Raw genomic sequence first — 25,267 nt, 5'->3', positions numbered from 1 at the left:
GCTCAATTTGTGATCAATGATTCTATTTCCTTGATGCTTATAAGCCCATTTGGGTTTTGAATTTCTCCTTTTTTTTGGTAGTTTTATGGTTTTATTAACACAAATATGACATGCACATAAGCTGTCTGTCTATTCATTTTCTTCACTACACAGTCTGGCATTGGGATCGGTGACTCTGATGGCCAGCTGGGCTGCTCTTTCCACAATGGCTTTGTGGTTCTTGGAGGAGACATTGTGAGCAATCTCTGCACAGTAAGATTTGTTGCACATCAGCAGCACTTCAAGCTCCTTGATGTTGTGGACTAGGAACTTCTGGAAGCCGCTGGGCAGCATGTACTTTGTTTTCTTGTTGCTCCCGTAACCAATGTTGGGCATCAAGATCTGGCCCTTGAATCTTCTGCATACTCTATTGTCAATGCCTCTGGGTTTCTGCCAGGTGCGCTTAATTTTGACATTATCGGTCTGACTGGTGCCGGATGAACTTCTTGGTCCTCTTTTTAATGACCTTGGGCTTCACCAGAGGTCTGAGGGTAGCCGTGATGCCCAGCAATAGATGGCTGCCACCTCCGCAGGCAGCGCCGAGGAAAAGAGCTAAATTTCTCCTTTCAGTTTTAGTATTGTATATTTTTAGGAAATTGTTCTTTTCTTTGTTTTGAAATTAATTAGCATAAGGATTTTCAAAATATTCCTTATTATTTTTAAGCTCTGCCATAAAGTAATTATATTATTTTAAAAATTATTTCAAATAATAAAAATTTGTGCTCTGTGTTCGTATGCTTTTGTGGTTGTTTTAAAACAAAACCTCCAAGTTCTCTGAATTCCTCCCATTGAGAACTGGAGTTTGTGGGATCCCTGGGTGGCGCAGCGGTTTAGCCCCTGCCTTTGGCCCAGGGCGCGATCCTGGAGACCCAGGATCGAATCCCACATCGGGCTCTCGGTGCATGGAGCCTGCTTCTCCCTCTGCCTGTGTCTCTGCGTGTGACTATCATGAATAAAAAAAAATAAAATTAAAAAAAAAGAATTGGAATTTGTTTTCCTTCCCCTTGTATCTGAGTGAACTTATAATCTCATTGACAGTTGGGTATTGTGTAAGTGATGCTGACTTGCTGGCTAATTTCTGAGGCTGAGTCACAAAATATGATGTGGTTTCTATGTTGTTTGCTAGAACTTTTATGCTTAGAGTCCTGAGATGCTATATAAGTTTGACTATTCTGAGGCCGCCACACTGTGAAGGATCTAGCCAGCATGGAAAGAGTAGGTGCACACACTCTGTTTGGCAGTTCTAGTCTTTGAGTCATCCTGGCCAAGGTCTTAGACATGTGTGTTAGAAGTCTTTGGATATTTCCAGCCCCTAATTATTGAGTCACTTCTAGGGTTTGACTTTTGTTAATGGAGGCATCAGATATTGTGGAGTAGAGATTAGTGAACCAGCTGTGCTCTATTCAAATTGCTGGCTTTCAGAATCCATGTGCATAATAAAGTGAAAGTTTTAAGCCATTGCATTTTGGAGTCATTTGTTATGCAGCATTAGTGACTGTAGCAGTCACATCTTTAAATAGATGAAGAAGTGAATGAATGAACAAATGAAATATTGTCTTTTTTTTTACATAGGACTCTGAGGCATGTAATTTTTATCTGTACTCTTGAAAAAAATAGGCAAATGTGTTTAATGCCTTAAAAGGTATGCCACTAAAGCATGGTGAGTTAGAACCCTCTTTGGGAGATTAGGACACTGGAATAAACATGGAAAAATCATGGAACTTGAGATGAGACTATCATGCTATATTCTCTTTGGGGGAAAGCTGTCATGGCCCATTTTTTAGATCAATGAATAGTTAAAATATGCTTTTCACACCTGAACAGTTGGAACACAAGTACAGCTTTGGATGAGTATGTCATTCACACTCAGTTTTTGGAATTTTATAATATATTTTTTAAAGATTTTATTTATTCATTCATGAGAGACACACAGAAAGAGAGAGAGGCAGAGACACAGGCAGAGGGAGAAGCAGGTTCCATGCAGGGAGTCTGACATGGGACTTGATCCCAGGTCTCCAGGATCACGCCCTGGGCTGAAGGTGGCGCTAAACCACTGAGCCACCTGGGCTGCCCAAGAATTTTATAATATTTTTGATTGTAGCTGATACTTTCTCCAAGAAAGAAAAATATGTCATAAGGGAAAACACATCACTAAAATAAAGCTCAGCTTGGAAGCCAAAGTATCACCTTTGAATCATTAATGATATAAAATCATGCTCTTCAACATTTGATTCATTTTCCAGTTTACTGAATTATATAGATCTCCTCTGAAATAGAACTTGAACTCCATCAAATTTGAACCTCTTGTTTCTATACTAAGTGGAACATTTATTGATTAAGATATATTGGTTGTGTAGCCTATTTTTATTTTATAGATATTAAAGCATTTAATTTTCTTCCTCCAGGGCAAAGATTTTCAGCTGGTTTTGAATTGCAATGACTTTCTTCTCATTTGCTTCTCTTCAAAAGATTCTCCCTTCCTAAGAAAGTTGTCTGAGCTATTGAGAATAAAATTCTATAAGATTCATTTTATTTAGAGTTTCATGTCATAACTTGAAATAATTGGATATGCTCTTACATATCCGAGAAAACTGCTGTTCTTAGTATGAATTGTGAGTTCTCATATTTTTCTTGTCAAAAAGCTTATTTTCCTCTAATTTTTATATTCTCTCTGTCTCTCTCTCTCTCTCCAGCTACTTCCCTTGAAAGCATCTCCTTGCTATGACCTGTTTCACCAGGTTAGGATATAAATATCATCACAATACTTTCATTTTTTAAGTAGTTACTCAAAAATGTATTTGCCTTTATTAGCAGGGCATCCAGTGTCTCCCCCTTGAAGTATAAATTTCACTTAGAATTGTTCATAAAATTTGAGAGACTTACTCCATTTAAGAGGTAGTCCTGTATCCAAATGCCAATGGAGAGAGAACAGAGGAGTATAGTTCATTACTGCAGTAAGTGGCCCCAAGAAGGCTGAACATTTTTGCTTTCGGATACATTGATGTGTCTGACAGTCCAAATATTCATACCAGATTCCTCACATTTCCTCACATTTAAGATTTCATGGTTGTACTTTTTAGTTTATACCACTACTTTTCAAACAGTATTGATTTGGTCCTTCCAGGAGACATTTGGCAAAGTTTGAGGACATTTTTGGTTGTCACAATTTAGGGAATCTCTTAGTGGCATCTAGTGGGTAGAGGCCAGGGATGCTGCTGAACATCGTTCAGTGTACAGGACAGTTCTCCATCCCCCACCATAAAAAAATTGTGTCAACATGTCAATAGCACCCAGATTGAGAAACCCTGGTTTCTCCAATATGGTTTACACAAGCATAATCTGCCACTGTTCCCAGTATCTGGAGATGTTTAAGACCTCAGTCACAAGCTATGCCTAAACCAGCAACTACACTTGAAACTTCCTTCCTCTCTCCCCCCAGTCACTTGAGTTCTGATTTGAAACTCTGTCTCCAGTCTCCAGTCCCTGAACCCCTTCTCTTCATGTTGAATTGCCCTCCAGGGTGCCAAGTATCCCTTCTGACTGATCAGCTCGATTAGGACCATCCAAGTTTATCAGGTTTGATTTATTTTTTATTATTTTTCAAAGATTTTATTTATTTCAGAGAGAGAGAGAGAGAGAACAAGCAGGGGAGGGGCAGGGGGAAAGGGAGAAGCACACTGCCCCCTGAGCAGGAAGCCCAACATAGGGCTCCATTCCAGGACCCCAGGACCATGACCTGAGCTGAAGGCAGACATTTCACCAGTTAAGGCATCCAGGTGTCCCTATCAGAAAGGTTTTAATGCTGTTGAAATTCAACAAGGAGTCCAGTGCCTAAACCCCTTTTGTCCTGAGGAGGTTCCTTGGCCACTTTGCAAATTTGTTCAGTGATGTCAAGGACTATGATGGGCATTTAGAAAGGGCAGCATCCATTCATATCATAGAAAATCCTATTGTATTCCCATTTCCCAAGGCAGTAGGTATGTCCCCTTGTCTTACATTTGCATAATTGAGAGTAGTTTCTCAGATGACCCTTCATCAAAACAAGATCTTATTCAGGGAGACCTTCTGAGCTCACTGGACAGAGGAGTTGCTGACAACATTTCAATAAAAAAACAGGCTCTACTTCATTGGGCACTGATCCATCTATTTTTCTCATATCCTGTGGTGCCAAAAATTGTATTTTCTTCAAATGCACCGAATGCTAATTATACCCGGGAAACATAGTTTGCTAGACACAATTTAGGAAAAACCTTTCTAATGATTCTGGGTCAAGAATTTTCCTTTTTTGCTGTCTGCCGCCATAGCTCCCTGTACAGACATCTGTGCTTTGTCCCTTAATGCAGAATTCTTGAGGACCTGGCAGGAAGAGGATTTGGGTTCTTATATTGGTACAGATGATCTGTTGACATAGAGAGTACCCAGGAGCATCTATACTCACTTCCTCATTTCTGTCAAATTGGGAAGCTATGTTTCTAACATTCTTAAATGGACCAGGATATAAATAGAATTTTCTTGGACTTGTTTCTGATTTCAGTCACTGTTGATGCTTTGGGAAATGCATGGCAGATTCCAAATAACTGTCTAGCAAATAGATTTCTGGAGTAAGAGCCATCTGTAAATTGGTAGCTGCCTGTGTTCTCACTATCTGAGAGATGGAATTTAGAGCACAGGGCAAGGGAATACTTGCCACTATGCACCAGTCTGCTCTCTTGGGCTTGGGCTGTGAGGTGCTTTGATGTACTTGAGGAATTTCCCAGGGCAGTAGGGAAAGATGAACATTGCCATATGCTGCCTAACAGGGCTGGACAGGGAAGCAATCCAACAGGATCCTGGCCAACCTCATGAGGGTGGCCTCTGGGCCCCAAGTGCCATCATATCTGGTTGCCAGCTTTCTGTAATTCTGCTATAATTCCTCTCTTGTTTGCGGAAGACTTTATTAAAATCTTTTACTTGTTCCAACATAGTCTTGTAGTGCTGTGGGAAATTATAGAAAGGATTTATATCTATATTTGGGACAGAAGGGTAGGGAGAGGAAGAAGAATTTTAGGAGCCAGAAGGTAGGTATCAGCGAAGATCACTAACATCCTCCAAAGGCAAGTAAATTTTAGGTAAAATAGTTGGGAGAGGGAAACATGAGTTTTGTTACTTACTATATGGAGATCCTGTCCTTTCACTACCTACTGGATTATTTTACCAAGGGGTCCTGAGGTTTACTCACGTGTTCTCTGAGGTACCAATATATGCTAGAATCCTTCAGGATTATCTCCTAACCCACTTCTCTACCAAGACTGGAGAAGGATTTGCCATCACTAACAAGTCTTCCATCTTTATCTTTCCAGAGCTTATTACCACTTGCATAGTGGTTGACATATTGTTTTGTATTTCCCACTGGGTTCTTATTACTTAGGGAAATTCCTGGAACATAGTAGACAATAAATATATGTTGAATGATTGAAGGAACAAACAAACATATGAAGGAAAGTTTCTATTAGGTCATTATTTGAGGATAAAACTCAGTAGGACTGAGAATCTGAAAAAGCATAATCTTCTCTTGAATCACCTGTGTTAACTCAATAGCCACTGAGGCTGCTTCTGTGAAATTCAGGAAGACCATTGTTAGTAGTAGAGGTCCTTGGAGTAAGTGGTTGGGATGGTAGGTTTTAGCCTTTAAGACTGAACTGCTGGCTATTTGGATCAAATTTTGGATCTGCCATTTGCCAATAGGATAAAAAGTCAAGTATCTCCTGGTATTTGTCGATTTCCAATTTCAAGTTAAAATATGTCTATCCATCCATCTGACATTCATTACCTACTTGTCCTGTGGCAGGCATGGTGAAAAGGACTAGATATTAAAAGACGATTAGGAAAGAATTCTTACCCTCTAGCTGTTTACCATCTCATAGAAGGGGTGTCTGGAACTGAAGTATTGTCACTGTCACACTATTTGTCAAGTGCAGCACAAGTGGAATAATAGTACTTTGAAAGAAGCGTTAGGCAATGGGAAGAGATGAAACGCAATGAAAGATAGAGCTTGGCTCCAGTTCCATCTAAGCGACCACCGACAAGTTACTCATCTTTTATGGATCTCTAATTCCTCTTCTATAACATGAGGTGGGCAGAGAAAGATGATCTTCAAAGCCTCTCCATGCTTACACCTGGGTTTGTAAAATCTTAGAATGTTCGTTCTCTAGCAGAGAGTAGTCATCATTGCTGGCCACTAGAGGTCAGTACCTTAACAAACAAACTGGCCATATTCCATTCAGCCATCAAAGTAAACCTTGAAGCAGAAGCAGTATTGCTATTTTCTTACCTTGTTTTGAGAAGGAAGAAATATTCCCCAAGAAACAGTTTTCCTTTTGACATATTGGAGCCTCGGTCTTGACATTCTTAAATTCCTTTTGCTAAATGCTCACTGCAGAGTTTACTAGCAATCTCAGTGTTTGAGATGGGATGAACAAGAAGATAGAACACTAGTTACTGAAGCATTTATGGTTTCTCTACAGACCTAAATGCATTGATATCTGTGTGATAGGATGAAAGAGTAATTGAAAATGATTCTTCTGTGAGCAGGCTCCTCTGCTTGTCTAATGGCTCACTCCTATCTGGTCATTGAGAATTGAAAGGGAAATAGGTTTTCAGATCAGCTCTTCTCACTTAGATGTGGGGTAAGAAAGCATTGTTTTCCTCACCCTGTTTCTGCCACCCTGAAAAATAGGAACTTCTACGCACTTATGGCTTGAAATTGCTAATGACTTATCTGTATCTTTTAATGATTCCTTCCCATGGAGGGAGGGAGGAGGGATAGTTTCTCTGACTGGAGATGGCAAGAGTCTAGAATCCACTAGTCTTTGCATCATTCTTGAGAGTAGGCTATGTGCAAAGGGCCACTTGCAGGTGTGGCCCATCTGGGGTTCTATGAACTTGACTTGAGGCAAGGCAGACCTTGGTCCTTGCTGAGGCTGAATGGGGAAGATTCTGATATGCAGGACAAATAGTCCCCAAAGTCTAGATAGACCAAGAGACAACCATTGGGAAGTTTGTTTCAGCTTCATAACCAAATAATATTCTGTGATTTCATACTATCTGTAGGAAAACAAGTGTTTTGGTTCTTTTGTGATTTCTGAGAGTATCTCTTCGTTGGTTCAGCACTGTCACAGAAGAATGGGATTGAGCAGAAGCTTATCTCAAGTCCTATCATTGGATGAAGTTTTGTATTGTGTCCTCACAATGTGTATTACTGTTGTCTTGTTCATGATATGGTTGTTGTGGGTATTAAAGCATGTGTATGGCTCAAGATTGTCCTTAAGAACATAGGATCAAGGAAAGAAGACAAATATAGCCCTCTTCTATTCATCATCAGTTTATACAGCTGAAAGCAAACTAACACGAGTATAGGGACAAATAGTAGAAGTCATTAAAATACAATTGAGGAGTACATAGGAGAAAGATGTTTCTTCTGCTTTGTCCAAGTAAGTATAGTGGTGCAAAAAGAGTTGGCATTTGTTTGGGTGCTACCTGGTGGTCCTTGGTCCCACTAACTGTTCTCCCTTATTACTGCTTCACATAACAGTGGGTGTGTGTTTCATCCCATTTCCCTAGCTTCCCTTTTGAATGAGCTTCAGGCAGCTACTGTGGCAGTTTCTTAGTAACACACATTACTGTTTCCTCATCTCCCTACTGATGTTTCCTGCACCTCTCAAATGAGCTCCTTACACTCAGATTTTTGCCTCAGGTTCTGGTTTTGGAAGAAACCAGGTAAAACAGTCACTTTTCACATACATGATCATATTGGGTCCTTGAAAAGACCTGTGAAGTTATGAACTAGACATCGTGGTACCTATCACATCCTTTTGAAAAGAAGAAAAACAGAACCCCCTGATTCCCTCTACCCCCCTCAATATCCCCTGCTGATGGGCTTTGTCCAGGCAACCATGTTTTAACCAGATATTTACAGTTCTAGGTGACAGGACTAATGGATGCTGACTGAACTAACAGCCAACCCCTGACTGCCCCCTTGGTAAACAGGGGTCAGCTAAGCCTTGACACCCTCAGTCTGGGGCAAATAAGAGAGAATCAGGCAGATTGTACTATTGGAGCTGAAACAAAATGATGTAATGAACCAGCACGTTACTACAAGAGGCTATGAGAAGTTGGGATTGTGAGAAAGCAGAATTCATGAGGTAGAAAAGATGTATAGAGGGAGAGGAAGCCAGTGAGTAGTAGGATAAACCCTGCTGTGCAGAAAGAAGTGAAAACATGAAGTGGAGTCAAAGTCATTGCTGAAGGTGAGAGTCAGGACCTGCCATGTCCTCCACTGAGGTTGGAGGCATCCAGCTCCCAAAGGGTCTGATCAAAGCAGGACTCCTGTGTCCATTATTCCTGCTCTTGAAAAAGTTCTACTTCAAAAAAGACAGCTGCCATGTTTTGCTTTTAATCAAGGGTGTGAAACTTGATATGATCTTGCTTTTCAGAGTTGAATTGGAATTCCAAAGAATGCCAAACTTCCATTAGAGCCAGAAAGGAAACCCAAGGCTCATTTAATTCAGGGAAGGCAAACAATTTCATCTCAAGGGTAGACTCTTGCCAGTGCCTGATGAATGATGGTTGCCTGCACATTTGGTTGAACAAAATCCTGAGGCTGCCTGTGGGCACAGTGGGAAGGAATACAAAGATCGATTAACAATGTCTGCCATGAGTTCAGAGAAAGAAAGTCAGCTGCGTATTTTCCACTGTGGATATAAGTGGAAATAGACTTACTGGATTGATTGATTGATTTTTAAAGATTTTATTTATTTAGTCATGAGAGATACAGAGAGAGAGGCAGAGACACAGGCAGAGGGAGGAGCAGGCTCTTTGCAGGAAGCCCGATGGGGGACTCGATCCCAGGACTCCAGGATCACACCCCGGACTGAAGGCAGTGCCAAACCGGGATCCCCAGACTTACTGGTTTTAGATGGTTTGTCAGAAAAGTCACACAAGGCGGGTTATCATAACCATTGGGGCTAGATCTTATATCTTCTGACTTTCTAACCAGCCTTTCTTATGTCTTTTCTGATTCAGTTAAATTTAGTTCTTTGAAGCTCTTTTGAGAAGCTAAGAATTCCTTCTTATAAGAAAAGTTCCTTCTTATTATAGGACAAACTACATGCACAGTCCTTCTGAAAGTCATTTGGATTCACATTATGACTTTGCAGGTGAATCCTAGGACAGTAGGGTTGCCAGATTAAGCAAAAACAAAACAAAACAAAACAAAAACAAAAAAAACCCAGTGAAATATTTGGGACATCTTTATACTCAATAATGAGGTGTTGTGCTACCTAAAATTCAAATTTGATTGGACATCCTAAATTTAATCTGAATTTTATGCCTACGGGACATCAAGTGGGTATGAACTTCATGTGTGTCTCTGTGTGTGTGTATCATGGTATATTGATGAGTATGTATTCTGGACCCTGACAATCTCACCTACCAACCATCTAATTATTTTTTGCCAATAATCTGACCAACTGGACCACCTCAGGCCCCTGCACTATAATTTTAGTTGTGAGTATAGTGAGACCTGGGTGTCTTCTGTAGAAAGTACTTGCAACTCCCTCTCATTGTTCCAGAATAATTTCAATAACAACAGGGATGCACTGCAGTGCCAAGAATGTTATCTGAAGCTGTGGTAGGGATAGATTACAGAGACTTCGCCTTTTCCTGCTGTTTATTTCAGCCAAGGCAGCATCTCACGAGCAATCTGGTAAAAGATAGCACTTTTGTAATGTACGAGTATCTATGCAACCCCTTAGAGTTTATGATTTTTCTAGTGCCAGTGCTTTCAGATCATTTCTTGGAATTCTGACTGTATGGGGCAAGGCTTTATTTCAATAAATTCTACCACCTTCACGATGGCACTGGAACAAAGCCATGGACTTGGTCTTCTTCATATTGCTGCTCATAAATGCCTTTGCCATCCGACAGATGCATCAATTTGGAATGACTTCATACTGTGGCTAATCCATTGGGTTTATAGTTCCGGACTAATAAAAACTCAATAAAATGATGTCAATTCAAGACTCATTTCCTTCCATGTTCAAGTTAGGGTGGGATTATTTAAAAAAAATAAACTAGGAATATTTTGGTTTACTCTTGCTTTAAAGAATCCTCTGGAATAGACATCCAGGTATGCCATCAGAAAACTTAAAGGATGATGTTGTTTCACACTTAACCTACAATTTTAGTTTAGTTTTTTTTTTCTATTTCTCCTTAGACTTTTCTCTGCACTCCTTTGGGAGCATAATAGTGTGCAACTATCCTGACTGTCCAAGAGCTTATATAAAAACATTTTATGTAAAATATGTTTATTATAAAATGAAAATAAAGATCAAAAGAGTGGAAACTTAAAAATGCCTGTTAATCATTCATTTTTATCCATTTTTTCTATGCACATATGCAAACATACTTTAAAAGTATCATAATTACTGAAATACTTCTCAGTGATCCACTTTGTTCTGTTTGTATTTCATGAAGATCTTATGGGGCTACGCATTTCTATCCTCACCACTTTTAATGACACTCCATATATTCTGTTGGATGAACGTATCACAGCTCATTTAACCAATATTCTATTATCACTTAGGCTATTTCCCAGTGTTCCATATTACAAACTTTGCTGCAAGGCTTTCTCTGTAATTAAACCTTTGCCAGCATTAATAATTATTTTCTTGGCACACATTCTCAGAAATTGGAGACTTTGTGATTTTTGTATCTTAGACAAAACGCAAAAGAAATATTTTGGCTACAGCAAGAAGAAACCGGGATGAGGGCACATCTTCTTGCTGCTTTTCGTGTGCCTTTGAGGACAGGTTACTCTTCAACTAGGGGATCCCTTGAAAGGGGAAAAAAATATCTTCCTTGAAATGGTGACCAGCCAGGTTGCTTATGTTCGTTAAAAGAAAAGATCAGCTGGAAAATGGCTGTTGGCAAAAAAGGTAGATTGTGGGGACTGAGCAGACTCTGTCACCATGACCAGATTGTACAGAAATGGTTGTCTGCTGGGGACCATTTTGCCCCTCAGGGAAGATCTGGTAGTGGTAGTGTCTGTAGATTGGGCTGGTTGCCCTGACGGGAGGGGGTGCTACTGGCACCTACTGGGTAGAGGCCAGGGCTGCTGCTATGCATCCTACTATTCACAGGACTGACCCAAGCCACAGAACAAAGAATGATCTGGATCAAGATGTCAATATTGCTGAGGCTGAGAAACCCTGTGGTAGAAAAAAAGGAAAAGAAACATCAGTGTGTTTCTGGAAACCCTGGTACAGCATTTAAACACTACTCATTGAAGATTTTATGCATGAGTGTTCTTTAATTTTTTTTTTCTCCATGGGACTCTTCAGTTACCCAAAATATTTGAGGTGTCTTAGGCTTGAGTACCAACCACACTCAGGGACACACCAGGCCTGTGCGCAGTGTCGTCCTGCTTGCTCCTGGCTTCTATCAGCGTTAATCGGGACAAGAATGTGTGTGTGTGTGTGTGTGGTGTGTGTGTGTGTGTGTCCTAACTATCCTAAGTACAGGGACTGTCTTTTGAGGAAAATGGAGAGGAGTTCAGACTGCCTGATTTTTCTCAGCATAATGATAAACATGGTGATATGATGTAAAAGATTGCCTGAGTTCTCCTTGGCAGAATTAAACCAGACCCATAGACTCGGCACCTGTCCCAGGGCCAGTCTTTGTTTCTTGTGCAGAGAAAGGGAGGTGAGTGTAGCTTTGTCTCCCTAGAGTTTGCAGAGCTGCCTGGTCAAGCCACACGGCATATTTTGATCATGGGGGAGCCAGTCCTGATTGTGATGGGCTTAGCTGAAATAGGAGGAAAATGATGTTTATAAGCATTAAAGGAAGAGGATGGAGGAACAGGGCACTTTCCCCACAGTGCAATAATTGGTCTGTGAAACACATGTAAAAATTGAGGCTAAAAAGAACTTGGCATTGATCAATTCACCATGTTTTTTTATTGAGCACATATTAAAAACAGCACTGCGTACAGTCCTTGAGTATTAAAGATGAATAGATAGCCAAATGTAGAAATATATGGGTAGTGCAGGGGCACCTGGGTGGCTCAGTCAGCTAAGGTCTGATACTTGATTTAAGCTCAGGTCATGATCTCAGGGTTGTGGGATTGAGCCCTGTGTCAGGCTTTGTGCTCAGCACGGAGTCGGCTTGATATTTTTTCCTTCCCCTTCTGCTCCTCCACTTGCTCACACTCACTCTCTCTCTCTGTCTCTCTGAAATAAATAAATAAATAAATAAATAAATAAATAAATAAAATCTGAAAAAGAAAGGAAATATATGGGCAGTGCAATGATGCACAGCTGTAGAATGAACGTGTAATAGGAGAAGGACCCTGCATGATGATTAAGAGTGGACTCTGGTGCCCAACTGCCTGGGTCTTTGTGGACCTATTTTGTTAACATGTTTCTTATCTTTTCTGTCTCTCAGTTTCCTCATCTGTAAAATAGAGTAATTGCCATCAGGACCAAGTGAGCTAATACACATAAAGCATTTAAAATAGTGCCACATGTTCACTGTGGCTATTGTGACTCTGTACTCATTCCCAGATCATAAGGGAGATGTGTGAGGTCACTTTTGATTCCCCTTGAACACAGGGGAAGAGGAATATTAGAGAAAAGGAAGTAGCTTTCTTGCTGGGTCTTGAAAAGTGAGCTAAGCAGGCAAAGAAGAAAATAATGACATGAGGAGCAAATGAAATAGCATGTGCTAAGGCCCTGAGGCACATGAAAATAAGGCATCCTAGAGCTGCAAGTATCTTCCATTTGCTTGGATTATATGATATGACTATAAAAGTAGACAGAGGCTAGATTCCCAAGGGCCTAATGTGCCTTGCTAAAGGGTATCTGTATTAATATGAGATAGGATATCATTTTTAAAAAATGATTTTATTTATTTATTCATGACAGACACAAAGAGAGGCAGAGACACAGGCAGAGAGAGAAGCAGGCTCCCTGCAGGGAGCCTAATGCCAGACTCAATGCCAGGACCCTGTGATCATGACCTAAGCCAAGGTAGACGCTCAGTCATTGAGCCACCCAGATGCCCCTAGGATATCTTTTGCAAGTGGTTGAAAACTCACCCCAAAAGGCTTGATAAAATTGGAATGGAATGACTATCATAACTGAAAAGTCCAGAGGAATACTGGGTGCAGGCATATCTAGTGTTCGAATGGTGACTCTCTTTATCTCTGTCCCCACTGTATGTGTCCCTACTGTATGGATCTCTGTCCCTATCTGTATGTGGCTCCATTTCAAATGGTATTATGCTCTGTGATGGTAAGATGGTTCGTAGAGGATCACAGGCTCAAGTCTAATGGGAGAGAATGAGATTCTCTCCTATAGAGTCCCATTAAAGTCTCAGTATTTTAGTCACCAGGACCTATAATTTTGGTGAGTGGAATGCTATGTTCTGATTGTTCAGCCCAGTGATTTACATAGTACAAGAGTCCATTCTGTTTAGAAGCTCAAAGACTTAGCATGTAAAAGAGGGTGGTCCTTCAGAAGAAAGGTTAGATATGAATACCAGAAAAAGGATATGGAATGAATACCAGATAGCAAAGCCCCCAAAAGTTCAAGGCCTCTTTCATACTGCAGGGTTTGGGGGGCCATCGCTGGCCTTTAAGCTGTGGATTGACACGATCGGATTTGTATTTGTGGAAGATGGACTGGAGGGTTGCGGCTGGAGGCAGAGAGTCATTTGGAAAGATTTTACTTGTCTAGGGAAGTAACGATCAGTATAGGAACGAAATCTTGGCACTGGGGATGGAAAGGTGTGATGACTCAGAACTGTACGTGTAAGAGCTAGAACCATTAAGAATTTTATACTGAACAAAATTATTCAGTGGGGAGGTGAAGAACAATGTCTACAATGTCCCTTAGGTTTGGCTTTGGTGATAGGCTGGGTATGGATGTTTTTGCTGGAAGTGGAGCTATAGAAGGCAAGAGAGAGGAAGGTATCAAACAACATGTTAGCCAATTTCTGAAATATTTTTATGTCCATGATCTTTTTTTCACATAGTGGCAGAGAAGAAGTATATTCGGAGTTTATAAAACCTTTCTTTTTTATCACTGCCAACAACATCATTCACAATGATGAAGGACCCAGGAGAGCACAGGTACAAGGAAACACACGTGTCCCAAAAGTGTGCTCCAAGGCACACACATGTTTATCTACACAGTTTTGTGTTGGTGTCACTTTTTAAAAATTTGTTTTGCTCTTTTATTCTCACCTGATTCTGACTAATGCATTCTTTCTGTTTGTCTGTCTCTGCAAGTGACTCTAAATCCTTCTGGAACAAGATGTTATATAGTTAATAAATCTCTCTTAATACATATGATTACAAGTAAGCCCTTACAAAGAGTGATTGGAATGAGACTTAGAATTATTTAAACCAAAATTAGGCTTCTATTTTTTTTACACAAATACTCATAAATGTGGATAAATGGTATCTGTCATTTCTTTTTCAAGGAACAAAAGACACCTACATTTGCTTAAGGAGTTTATCCTTTTAATACCAAAATAGTCCTTCCTTTCCCATTTTAGCTCTCTGGTACCCATCACAATCCCACCAGATATTTCAAAATAAAAATTCATCTTTGGGTCTAGAACCAGTTGTAGAAGCACAAAAAAAGCTACTCAAAATAGGCTTTGTCATGAAAGAAACATTTAAAAGATAGGTAAACAATGTCCACAAACTGAATGTATTAATGGATCATGATCAGAAAAAAATTTAAATTACACAATAATCTTGTGATCATGACTGTCTGCAATAATTCCTCCATTTCCATTTTCTCCAGCAAATCCCATTGTCTTCAAAGGGCCCATATTTTCATGTTCCCCAGGTGAGCTTCTGCTGTTGGCTCTTTTTTGCACTTTGTAGCCTGGCCTTCCAGGCTCAGCTGTTATCTAGAGGCAGGTGACTATCTCCAACCACCTTTGTTTTCTCTTCTTTCTACTTTCATTGCTCTTGGCCTTCCAGACTTATGTCCTGAGTCAGAAGGAGAGCAGCAAGTGGGCAAAGCATGGCAGGCAGAAGATGATGGGAGATAGGTCTGCTGATGAGAGAAGCAAGCATTGCCCTCACACACTGCTGTGTGATCACTATAAATGTCACCTCTGATCATGGCAGATCCAGCTCTGGAGCACACAGGAGCTCCATGGTTCCTTGTAAATGAAGTCAACATTTGTCAGGCTGGCATTCGAGGCTTTTCTGGGTCCTTGTTCTTACTTTCATGCTTTGTCCCCATTATTACCTCTGTCCTCACTTTAGCCACTTTACATCTCACCTACCTGGAAGGCCCAGGAGGCAGAGGAGACTTCCCAAGCCTCCTCTCTCACCCCTCAATTTGAGAGTAAGTCTGCTTCCCTCAGCAGTTCTTTCAGAGCATTTGTCTCTATGTTCAGTTTAGCACTTCACATATTTTAGCCTGCTCATTTCTAGAACTCTTGGTATTTTGTATATGTGCATGTGTGTCATTTCCTTTCTCATATCTTTAGAAATTTGGTGGCAGGGGCTGTGCCATACTCACCTCAGTGTTCCTCCACCTTCACAGAACTCTGTGGTGACTCACGCATAGGAGGCATTTAAAATGTCTATTAAATGAGTGAGCCAAGACAGAACACATGGAAGGAGGATTAGGAGCCACTAAAAGGAAGGGAGTAAGGGAATCCTATGACTGAGGGAGTAGCAGATTAAAGAGAATCATGACTGAGATGGAACAGTGAGGAACTGTGTTGCTGTGGGGAACAAGATGCCCACCCCAAGAGACGGTGGGACTGCAGGAACCGTGAGGCTTGGAAGGGACTATTATTTGCTCACACGTCTGGTCTCTCTCTCCCTCCTCCTCCTGTTCACTCCCATCAGTTTACTATAAATCAGTAGGCCTATGCTTCACTTTACTTGAATTCAATACCCTGGAAATCCATGAGAAAAAATGCCTCCTGACAATGTAGTCCTGTCATTTGTACACAAGCTAAGAGGAATAATAATTGTCTTGGGAAACTGTAAGCTAAAGGCTTAGGAGAATAACCTCCTGGCTGATCTCAGTAACTTGTTTCTCTTCATTTCCGATACCCCTCCCAGGCCCCTCTATCTTTGAGTTTTCTAACACCCTTTTCCGATGGCAAATACCAGGGGTGTTTTGAGGATGAGATGGGGTGAGTGGAGCCACTGAATTCATGTTTTCTTTGTATCCCTCCCACCTCCTAAACAAACACAACTTAGCATGCTTAGCATTTTTCCATGTATGGAACCTTCTCTGGCCTTCGTCTCCAGGAAGAGCAGGTCCCATGTGCTTCGAGTCAGACTGTTTGTCAGGTGTTGGTCTCACTGAATTGTGACAGTATGCTCATCACACACCAGCCTGTGTGAAGTAGAGATTTTGTCTTAACTCTTTATTAAATCTGTCCCAGTACCACAGTGTCTGGGTCACACAGGCTTACTAAAGAGTTGTTGAATGAATACATATATGAGTGTGAAGGAACAAATAATAAAACAAAGTAAGTTATCACTTCACTCTAGCTTGCCTCAAATTATTCAGTATATCTTACCTTTAGTTTTTGACTTTGAGAATTGTTAGAGACTTTTTCTAGGGTGTTATGATTCTCTAAATAGCAAGCAAAAATGTAATTTTATGAAGATTTAATGAGACAATATCATTGCCAGCTGATTTTATTACTCTGGGAGTTTAATAGAAAATTTGTTAACATTGTCTTTAATTTGTTTAAATATTTATGAACATTGTTTTGGAGAGGATTCTTATCTGGGATTATTGTTTTATAGAATTCATTTTGGTGTGGTTTCAACCATTTGGTGGTTCATCTTGTTTTAATAGATTCTGTTAGAATTCTCTGTAAGTGCTTTGGAATCTGAGTGGGAGTCTCTTTGGATCTCATTTCTGCTTGCTCCACCTTCCAGGGCCCCAGATTAAATCAAAGTGTCTGCCACAGGAATCTCGGAACATTCAGGATATCAGTCCCGATCACAGCTCATCATCTTCTGATATGGAATCTAGATAATCTGTGTCAACATATAAGAGAAATCCGGAGAACAAGCTGTCTGCCCAACCTGGGTCTGAGAAGAGGCCATTCTGGTCAGTGAAGAAGATCTCCAGCCAGACTTCGTCTTCTGGCTGTAGATAGATAACCGTGGATCCCGAAGCCACATCATGGTTCCCCGTGTTGGCATCAAAGGTCTTTATCCGGTACTGCCCATTGTGTACCAGCCCGATTGCCAGATGCTTATTCGCCAATGTGATATCATAAGAAAAGTAATAGATTCCTGGGAAGGCACAGATGAACTTCCCAGTCGCAGGGTTGTAGTGCTCTCCCTCATTAAAGAGGACCTTGTTAAATATAATTGGTAGCCTTTCTTCTGGGTAGCTGGTTGTGATGCCAACAGAAAAGGCAGATTTGAGCATGATGCTTCCACATCTACAAATTCCAGGCGGCCCTGGGTCTCCTTGCTCTCCTCTGTCCCCCTTTGCTCCAGGAGGTCCAACTGGACCTACTTCCCCTTTTTCTCCCTCTGGTCCCACAGGTCCTTTCTTTCCAGTCTCTCCTTGGTCACCTTTCTCTCCAGCAAGGCCCAGTGGTCCAGTCTTACCTCTCAAACCTTTAAAAAGAGTATGGTTTAAATTAATGATTCCTCCAAATATACAGTCACAAACAGCATGTCCCACATAGTGTCAGTACGCCCTAAATGTGTCTCTCCAAACAATTTTCAACAGTACACTACTAAATACTAATGCATCTTAAAAAAAAATCACTGATGGATTAAAACGGAAATAGAAAATTTTCATCAGAATTTCAGGTTAGTTTTCCTGAGTATGTGAGAAATCATTTAAATGCTATTTTGATGATGGATCATCTGCAATGAAATCAGTCACATACAATATTTGTCACTCTAGGAGAAATTCGATGAGCATAATGATACTATTCCCCAGAGCGGAGTTAAGGGGGCAGATAGAACCAGATCAATCCTTAGAGGCTATATTGTCTCATGCCCCATCCTATTTCTATCAATATTTATAGTACAAGAATTGATGAAAACTTGATTAGCTCATATTTATTCAACATTTACTGTGTACCAGGTACAGCACTTTATTCACAGGCATTGTCTTCTTTAGGTCTTGCAAGAACTTTATGGATTAGGAAATTATTACTGCTTCCATTGCAGATGGGGAGACTGAGCCACAGATAAGTTAGTTTGCTCAAGGTAACAGAGCTAGTAAGTGATGGAGCTGTGACCTGAATACAGCCTACCTGACTCTGGAGCTTGAGCATCCCCCTGGGGGGGAAGCTAGAGTGTACATTGTAAAGTACACCTGGCACATAGTGAGGGCTCAGTATGCCATGATAACCAAACAACAGTGATGGCTACCACTATGCAGTAGCTCTTTTTGGGAGGAGAAAATTGAGTCCCAGAATGGTGAAGAAACTCGCTTCTGTAGCAAGGCTAGGACTGGAATCCAAGTCCTAGTGTAATGATGCTTCCCCTTCATCAAAGTGCCTCTTACCTTTGGGGCTGGAATCAAGAATCCTAAATTCTGTTTGGCTCTGCAGCTAAATGGTTGTATCATTTTAGGCAAGTCCCTTAATTTCTCTGGGTCTCCTTATATATAGAAAAGACATAATATCTGTGAAAGGATTTCAACAAATTCAAAATCACCACAGTGAAATATTTTCTGTTTGTCCAAATCTTTATAACTACAGATCAACCATAGGCTAAAAGCAGAGAAATTATGATCATTGGTTGAAAGGGATAAGCAACATTTAATTATATATATATATAGTTGTGTGTGTACATATATACATACACACACACATATATATATATACACACACACATACAATGACTAATAGCATAAAAATGTCATTTAATTTTTATGGTTAAACTTATTCCATAAATAATACTTGTATAATGATATACCCTCAAAAAGTATCCAAATTATTGGTAATTTATGATATACTATTTTTTAAAAAGATTTTATTTATTTATTCATGAGAGACACAGAGAGAGAAAGAGGCAGAGACACAGGCAGAGGGAGAAGCAGGCTCCATGCAGGGAGCCCAATGTGGGACTCAATCCCTGGTCTCCAGGATCACACTCCTGGTCAAAGGCGATGCTAAACCGCTGGGCCACCGGGGCTGCCCTATTGATTTACTTTTGTAGTCAATGGAAATATATTATTGGTCTACTCTGTAGTTTCACTCTTAACTATGTATTTGTTCTCAGGAACTTTTATTAAGCTAAGCTTTTTTATCTTGATAGTGCTCTGGTAACATTTATTTGAATGTTACACATATATCAATGTATGAGCTTAATTATTTTTCAGTTATTTGACAAATTTAGCAAATGTTCTAGATAATGTTAATTTGAGGAGAATCAATGCCTTAGCCTTAAAACATCCAGTATTTTGTTTTGATAATTTTGGAAATAAGCTGTTTAACAATTTATGATGCACAGAAGAGTCTATTAACAAAACCCTTTTTTGGTGACTGGGATCAGTGACTGGGATCTCATAACTGATGTGAGGACATCTCCTCAAGCTCTAGAGGGCTTTTGTTGTGAAGTTGAAATTCCACTGCTCCCAGCAAGAATATACTCTGGTATTTATGTCTTGAAATGAGGCCATAAGAGTCTGATCTTTCAATATTGCTTCTTTTCAGTAGAAATAAAATATGAATATTATTTTACTGTTGAATTTATTTGTGAATCGAGGACCACAACTTATAAATTGTTATTTTTATTTTCAACAGGAGCTTAACTTTTGTTGTCTCCATGAGTGACCTTAGATGTATTAATTAAAAAACTTTTGTCATCAGAAACAATTTTGACTATTAAATTTCATTAGGTTCTCCAATCCTCCTGCCTCTATGACTTTGGGCAAGTCACTTCTTGTCTGTGTTCAAATGCTCCATTTGTAATATGAAGAATCGGATTTAAGTCCACTCCAAACCTAGCAGGAAAAGCAGTAAACAGTGGTTCAGCAGACTGGGGATAAATCCTTAGTTCATCCATGTGTTAGTCAGGTGAATTTGAATAAGTTCTCTCTGACTATATTTTCTCAGTCCTTGAAATGAAAGTGTTGGACTAGGTTGCTTAAGGTCTCATCCTATTGAAAATTCTTTGGGACAAAACCATAAATATTAAGATGGAATTTTACAGTGCTAGCCATGTAAAGGTCTTTACAATCTCAGTATTTGGATTTTCTATGGTTATTGAATTAGATAATCAGGATTAGCTGTAATAACTTGAAGTAATTCTTCCTGTTTGCATGAAGGATTTGTACCTGTGCTAAGGGCCAATTAATGAATAATGGAAAGAAGGGATACATCACTCTCCTTCTTCTTATTCAGTTAGACATATGTTTGGGTAGAGAGAATTATGGAGTAGTGATTAGTCTATGCTAGGTAGTGATGCTTGGAGAGAAAGGATTTCCTTTTAGTCCTCCTTGAAATGAGCTTACAAAGATTTCTTCCTCAGTGCTATTTCTTTCTTCCATCCATCCATCCATCCATCCATCCATCCATCCATCCATGCATTATCCACGTATTTATGTGTGTATACATACATATATCTAAACCATGTAATATTGATTGACCATTCACTACCTGCTAGGCACTATACTAGGGACTGAGTGGGACATTGACATGAATGACACCTGTTCCCCTCTCAAGTTAGCTGTTACTACCAACTATACCATGATCTGAATATATGGGTCATAGCTAAGTTCACGAATATCTAAAACCATATGATCGATCTGTTTCATGGGGTGGTTCTAGTATTATTTGAAGATATCTATAGGGATGCATTCAGATTAAATTAAATGGTGATATGATGTTACAAGAGTAATTGCAATAGACCAGTAAAGAAGACACATATTTTTAACAGAAAATTCCTAATTTGGTATAAGAAGTTCTGTACTTGTAATTTAGGGTAGAGAAGTTGGACAAAAATTCTTGATTCTGCTTGCACTTGGTTGGATGTATATAATGGGGATGTTTACCAACAGTAGGTGAATGAGAAGACATTTTTGGTGTCATTAAAGGGGACAGAAGAACCAAGCATTCCTAGCCGTGTTGTGTCCAGTTCCAGCTGCATTAAAAGCTTATCCCCAAAGCCCCAGGTCTCTGTTACTGTTGTTCATAAATGGGATATGTTTTTCATTGACCACAAAGGTGTTCCTACCTTTCTTATCTGTTTAAGCACTTTATATGTGTATTTGTGTATATTGGATTTAAGTAATCTCAGGTTGGGAAAGTGATTTTATTTTTGAATCTCAATGTTTTCACTGCAACATTATTATTATTATTATTGCTTATTGTATTGACTTCTAACAGGGTTATGTGGACATTAAGTACTAAATGTAAAATTTCTGAAACAATAAGTTCTTAATAAATGGCTATGATGATGATGATGAATATGGTAATTATATGTTTCTATATTGGCTTCCCAGACCTCCATGATTGTTTATCAAGGCAAGGGCAATGCCTTATTCATGTTTGTGTTCTCATTGTCTAGAACAGTAATATCAACCAGGGGCAACTTTACACTACCACCAAGGGATGGTTGGCAATGTCTGGGACATTTTTGTTGTCATGGGTGGTGGGGGTGCCCCTGGCATCTAGTGGGATGCTGTTGAATGTCCTGCAATACAGAAGATAGCCATCCCACAGCAACTAATTATTTGGCCCAAAATGTCATTAGGGTGGAAGCTGAGAAATACTGGTCCAGAATAACACCAGATAGCAATAGGTACACAAGAAGCTTATTGAAGAATAATGCATGGGTGGATAAATGAATATGAGGGTGTAGCTGGCTTTGTATGATTAAAATTGTAGCAATTATGAACATTCAATGTAATCTGAATACATATCTACATACTTATTTTTATTTATTTTAATTTTTAATTTTTAAAATTTTAATTATTTATTTAAATTCAATTTGTCAACATCCAGTGCTCATCACATTACATGCCCTTCTTAATGCCCATCACCCCTATTTTTCAATGATACTCATGAAACACATCACTCATTTCTAGTTTATTACATGACTTTGGATATTCAAGTACTTAGCTATGACTCATGTTCGCAGAGCACCGTGTGATATGTAATGACAGCTAACATTTCCTGAGTGCTTACCACAAAGCAGCTGTTCTACCAAGTGTTGTACATGTATTATTGTGCTTAAACATCACAATCATCCTTAATACTCCCAATTTACAAATGAGGGAACTGAGGCTCAAAGCAGTTATTTGCCTGAGGATACTAAATTAGTAATTGAAGGAGCCAAGGTTTGAGCCTAAATCCGAAGGACTCCTATGCCTGCTTGTGTGAGTACTACTTTATTGCTTCCAGACAGAGTAAACTAAAAGAGTTGGCTGTATGTAACTCTGTTCCTGGTGTTATTACAGGATTTCAAGGCTATTCATGACCATGACACAGCAGTAAGTTGTATTCATAGGTGTTACCATAGATAAGACATAAGCTTCAAATTAAAGGTTCTTTATCTGATATTGAACCTTTACCTAAAGGTTTTTTTTTAATCTAATATTGAACAATATTCATACACATTTGGTAGCTACTGATTTCCCAAGTATTTTCTGCATGACAAATTGAGAAATGAATTATTATCCAGTAACTTGCATATATATTACGCTACTGTTTCAAGGAATGCCAGTAAATCAGGTGCAATTACTCGATAGAGATATGTTTCTTAGAACAGATTGGCTTTTCTCTTCCTATCTTTTGTCCCAGCCTTTACGCTTAGAAACTTCAAAGATTGATGCCAAATCACTTCCTCTTTTAAAGTTAACAAAGCTTCTCTATAATTTGAATTCGGTTTACTCTGAAGGATTGCAGAATCTGGCAATCTTCCTGGGCCAACTTATTTGTGGGGAAAAAAGTAAAAATTACTGAAGTCATAGGGGGCAATCGTGTCACCATGAAGAGCGGTAAGAATCTAATTTTTAGCTGTTACAGGACAGGTGGGAAAGAGGTGAGTTAGGAAAGGTGGACTATATGGTACCATTGTCATTTCATCTGTGGAAAATAAAATCTAGAAGTCCTTTATATAACTTTGCTCAGGATATTAGTGCAGAGCAGGGTGACATATGCTTTTGGTTCTTGGGATGCCTGCCTCTGCTTCGTCTGTTCATTTCCCTTCCTTGTCCATCTGTCTGCTATCCATCCATGCCCTTGCACATCCAGACATCGTCTGCTAGCTGCAATAGCCCTGTGGTCATGAGCATCAGTGTTTGAATCCAGCTCTGCTGGTCACTTAGCAATGAATTTCCATCTTCAGTAACTAATTTAACCATGCTATTGCTCTCATCTGTACAACAGGATAACTAGAAGAGATGTCATTATAGTAAAATAAGGTTGCAGGTGAAGAATTTAGAGCAGTATCTAAAGCATAGTAAGGGCTCAATAAATCACGATTAAGGAAGGTGAAGTAGAGAAGAGATTTCAGGAGCAATTGTCTCTAGAAAAGGCAAGAAAGGAAGTAGTTTAAGGTGGGAGTGAATGTGGGATGTTTATTTATTTTTAAAGATTTATTTATTTTAGAGGGAGAGAGATAAGGAGAGAGTGAGCACAAGTGGAGGAGGGGCAGAGGGAGAGGGAGAGAGAATCCCAAGCAGACTCCCCACTGATCATAGACATGGGGAGTTTAGGGAACTTGATCACTCATTACCTGCAGCTCCCTTTTCACCTTTCTCTCCTTTCCTGCCGTCTCTACCATCTCGTCCTGGAAGGCCGATCCGACCATGGGGCCCAGGGGAACCATTTGCTCCAGGGGGTCCTGGAGGTCCAGGTAAGCCAGGAATGCTACAGATATATCTTGGGGAGTAGCTCTCTCCTTTGAACTGATTACCTCGAGGCTGTCCACTGGCACAAATGGCAAAACTTGTAACATAGAGCAAGATAAACATCTTTGGCTCTGGAAAAGAAACACAGGGACATAAATGCACCCTCTCAGGGGAGAGTTTTGGCATAAATGAACATGAGAATAGGCTTTTGCAACCACTCACTCCAGTGCTCACCTCTCCATGCATGTAGAAAGCCTCAGTTTACTCTCATAATTTCCTTGGAAACTATGAACACATTACTGATAGAGAGTTCTCAGTGCCCCACCCAAGGTTGGTGGAGATGAAGGCTAGGTTAAAACAATTTCAAAATAAACACACTTGTTGTATTATTTCCTGTAGGGTCAATGATGGATCTTGAAAAATGAGGCTTTCTTTTTGCAAAAATAATGCATTATTTTTAGGAAATTAGAAATGCAAATGAGTAAGACAAACATTAACATTATTATCACCACTAGAAATAATTACAACTTACATTTTGATACATAACCTTCTGGTCTTTCGATGCTGTGGAGAAAATTGATATTATGGCACTCTTGTATTTTTTAAACTTTTTTCACTTAACAGTGATATATAATAAGCATCTTCTCATGTCAAAAATTATTCATAAGATTTTTAAAAAGTTGCATTTTTCTCCACTATCCTTTATCTACACGATTTGCCATCATAGATATTTCCTTCCAGTTTTCTGCCAGTATAAATGCTATGCTAGACATCTGTATGTCTAATCTTTGATGTATCCATGATTGTTTCCTTTGAATTTATGGGCTTTTTAAAGCAGGAGAAAAGAAGTGGCATTTTCAGGAAAACCATGTTTTTCACTTGATAATCATGTGTAAAACCAATTACTGTTAATTGGAGTACTGTGCATTGTCCTGCAGGGGGGTCTCAAACTTTAATTTAAAATCTGCAGGATATAATGCCCTGGTGAACCATTAAGCTGTTAGCACCAAGGCTCAATTAAAGAGCTGAGTGAAATTAAACCGTGCATGGTGCCACGTGCTCCTGGGGAAGCAGACAACAGGTCTCTTCAGCTATGATTTAATAGGACTTGGTTTTTCTCTCCACAAATAGGATCCTGAGAATGACAGATCATTTATTAGCATGACATTTGGCATTTAAACTGAGAGGTGGGCAGTATAGGCTGGGACACCTGATTTTCTAGGCTACATGGTCCTTAGGATTATCAGCTTCTTGGATGGGAGATTGTATACACATGGTTTCAGAGTGGTGTAAATTAATAGTTTTTGGATAGTTGGACCTGTGCTTTCATAAGAAATCTCAACAATGCTTGACGTATATGCCTG

General features: G+C 39.6%; 1 protein-coding gene and 1 pseudogene across 5 annotated transcripts in view; both read right to left on the bottom strand.

The window, feature by feature from the left end:
* Positions 1-129: 129 nt before the first annotated feature.
* Positions 130-13,700, bottom strand: LOC129510184 (60S ribosomal protein L32-like; annotated as a pseudogene).
* A 912-nt stretch (positions 13,701-14,612) lies between these two features.
* Positions 14,613-25,267, bottom strand: part of C1QTNF7 (C1q and TNF related 7) — a 106,058-nt gene continuing 95,403 nt past the window's right edge. For all 5 annotated transcript variants that reach the window (XM_055326897.1, XM_055326894.1, XM_055326896.1 and 2 more), the window contains 2 exons: positions 23,789-24,034; positions 14,613-17,704 (listed from right to left, as the gene is read on the bottom strand). In XM_055326897.1, the coding sequence (XP_055182872.1) occupies positions 17,073-17,704; positions 23,789-24,026 (870 nt within the window). In that variant the 5' untranslated portion in view covers positions 24,027-24,034 and the 3' untranslated portion in view covers positions 14,613-17,072. The remainder of the gene's footprint in view (positions 17,705-23,788; positions 24,035-25,267) is intronic.

Source organism: Nyctereutes procyonoides, unplaced genomic scaffold (assembly GCF_905146905.1).
Source record: "Nyctereutes procyonoides isolate TBG_1078 unplaced genomic scaffold, NYPRO_anot_genome, whole genome shotgun sequence".
Taxonomy (NCBI): Eukaryota; Metazoa; Chordata; class Mammalia; order Carnivora; family Canidae; genus Nyctereutes; species Nyctereutes procyonoides.
Note: the sequence above shows the minus strand (reverse complement) of the source record. Positions and strands in the feature narration are given on the sequence as shown.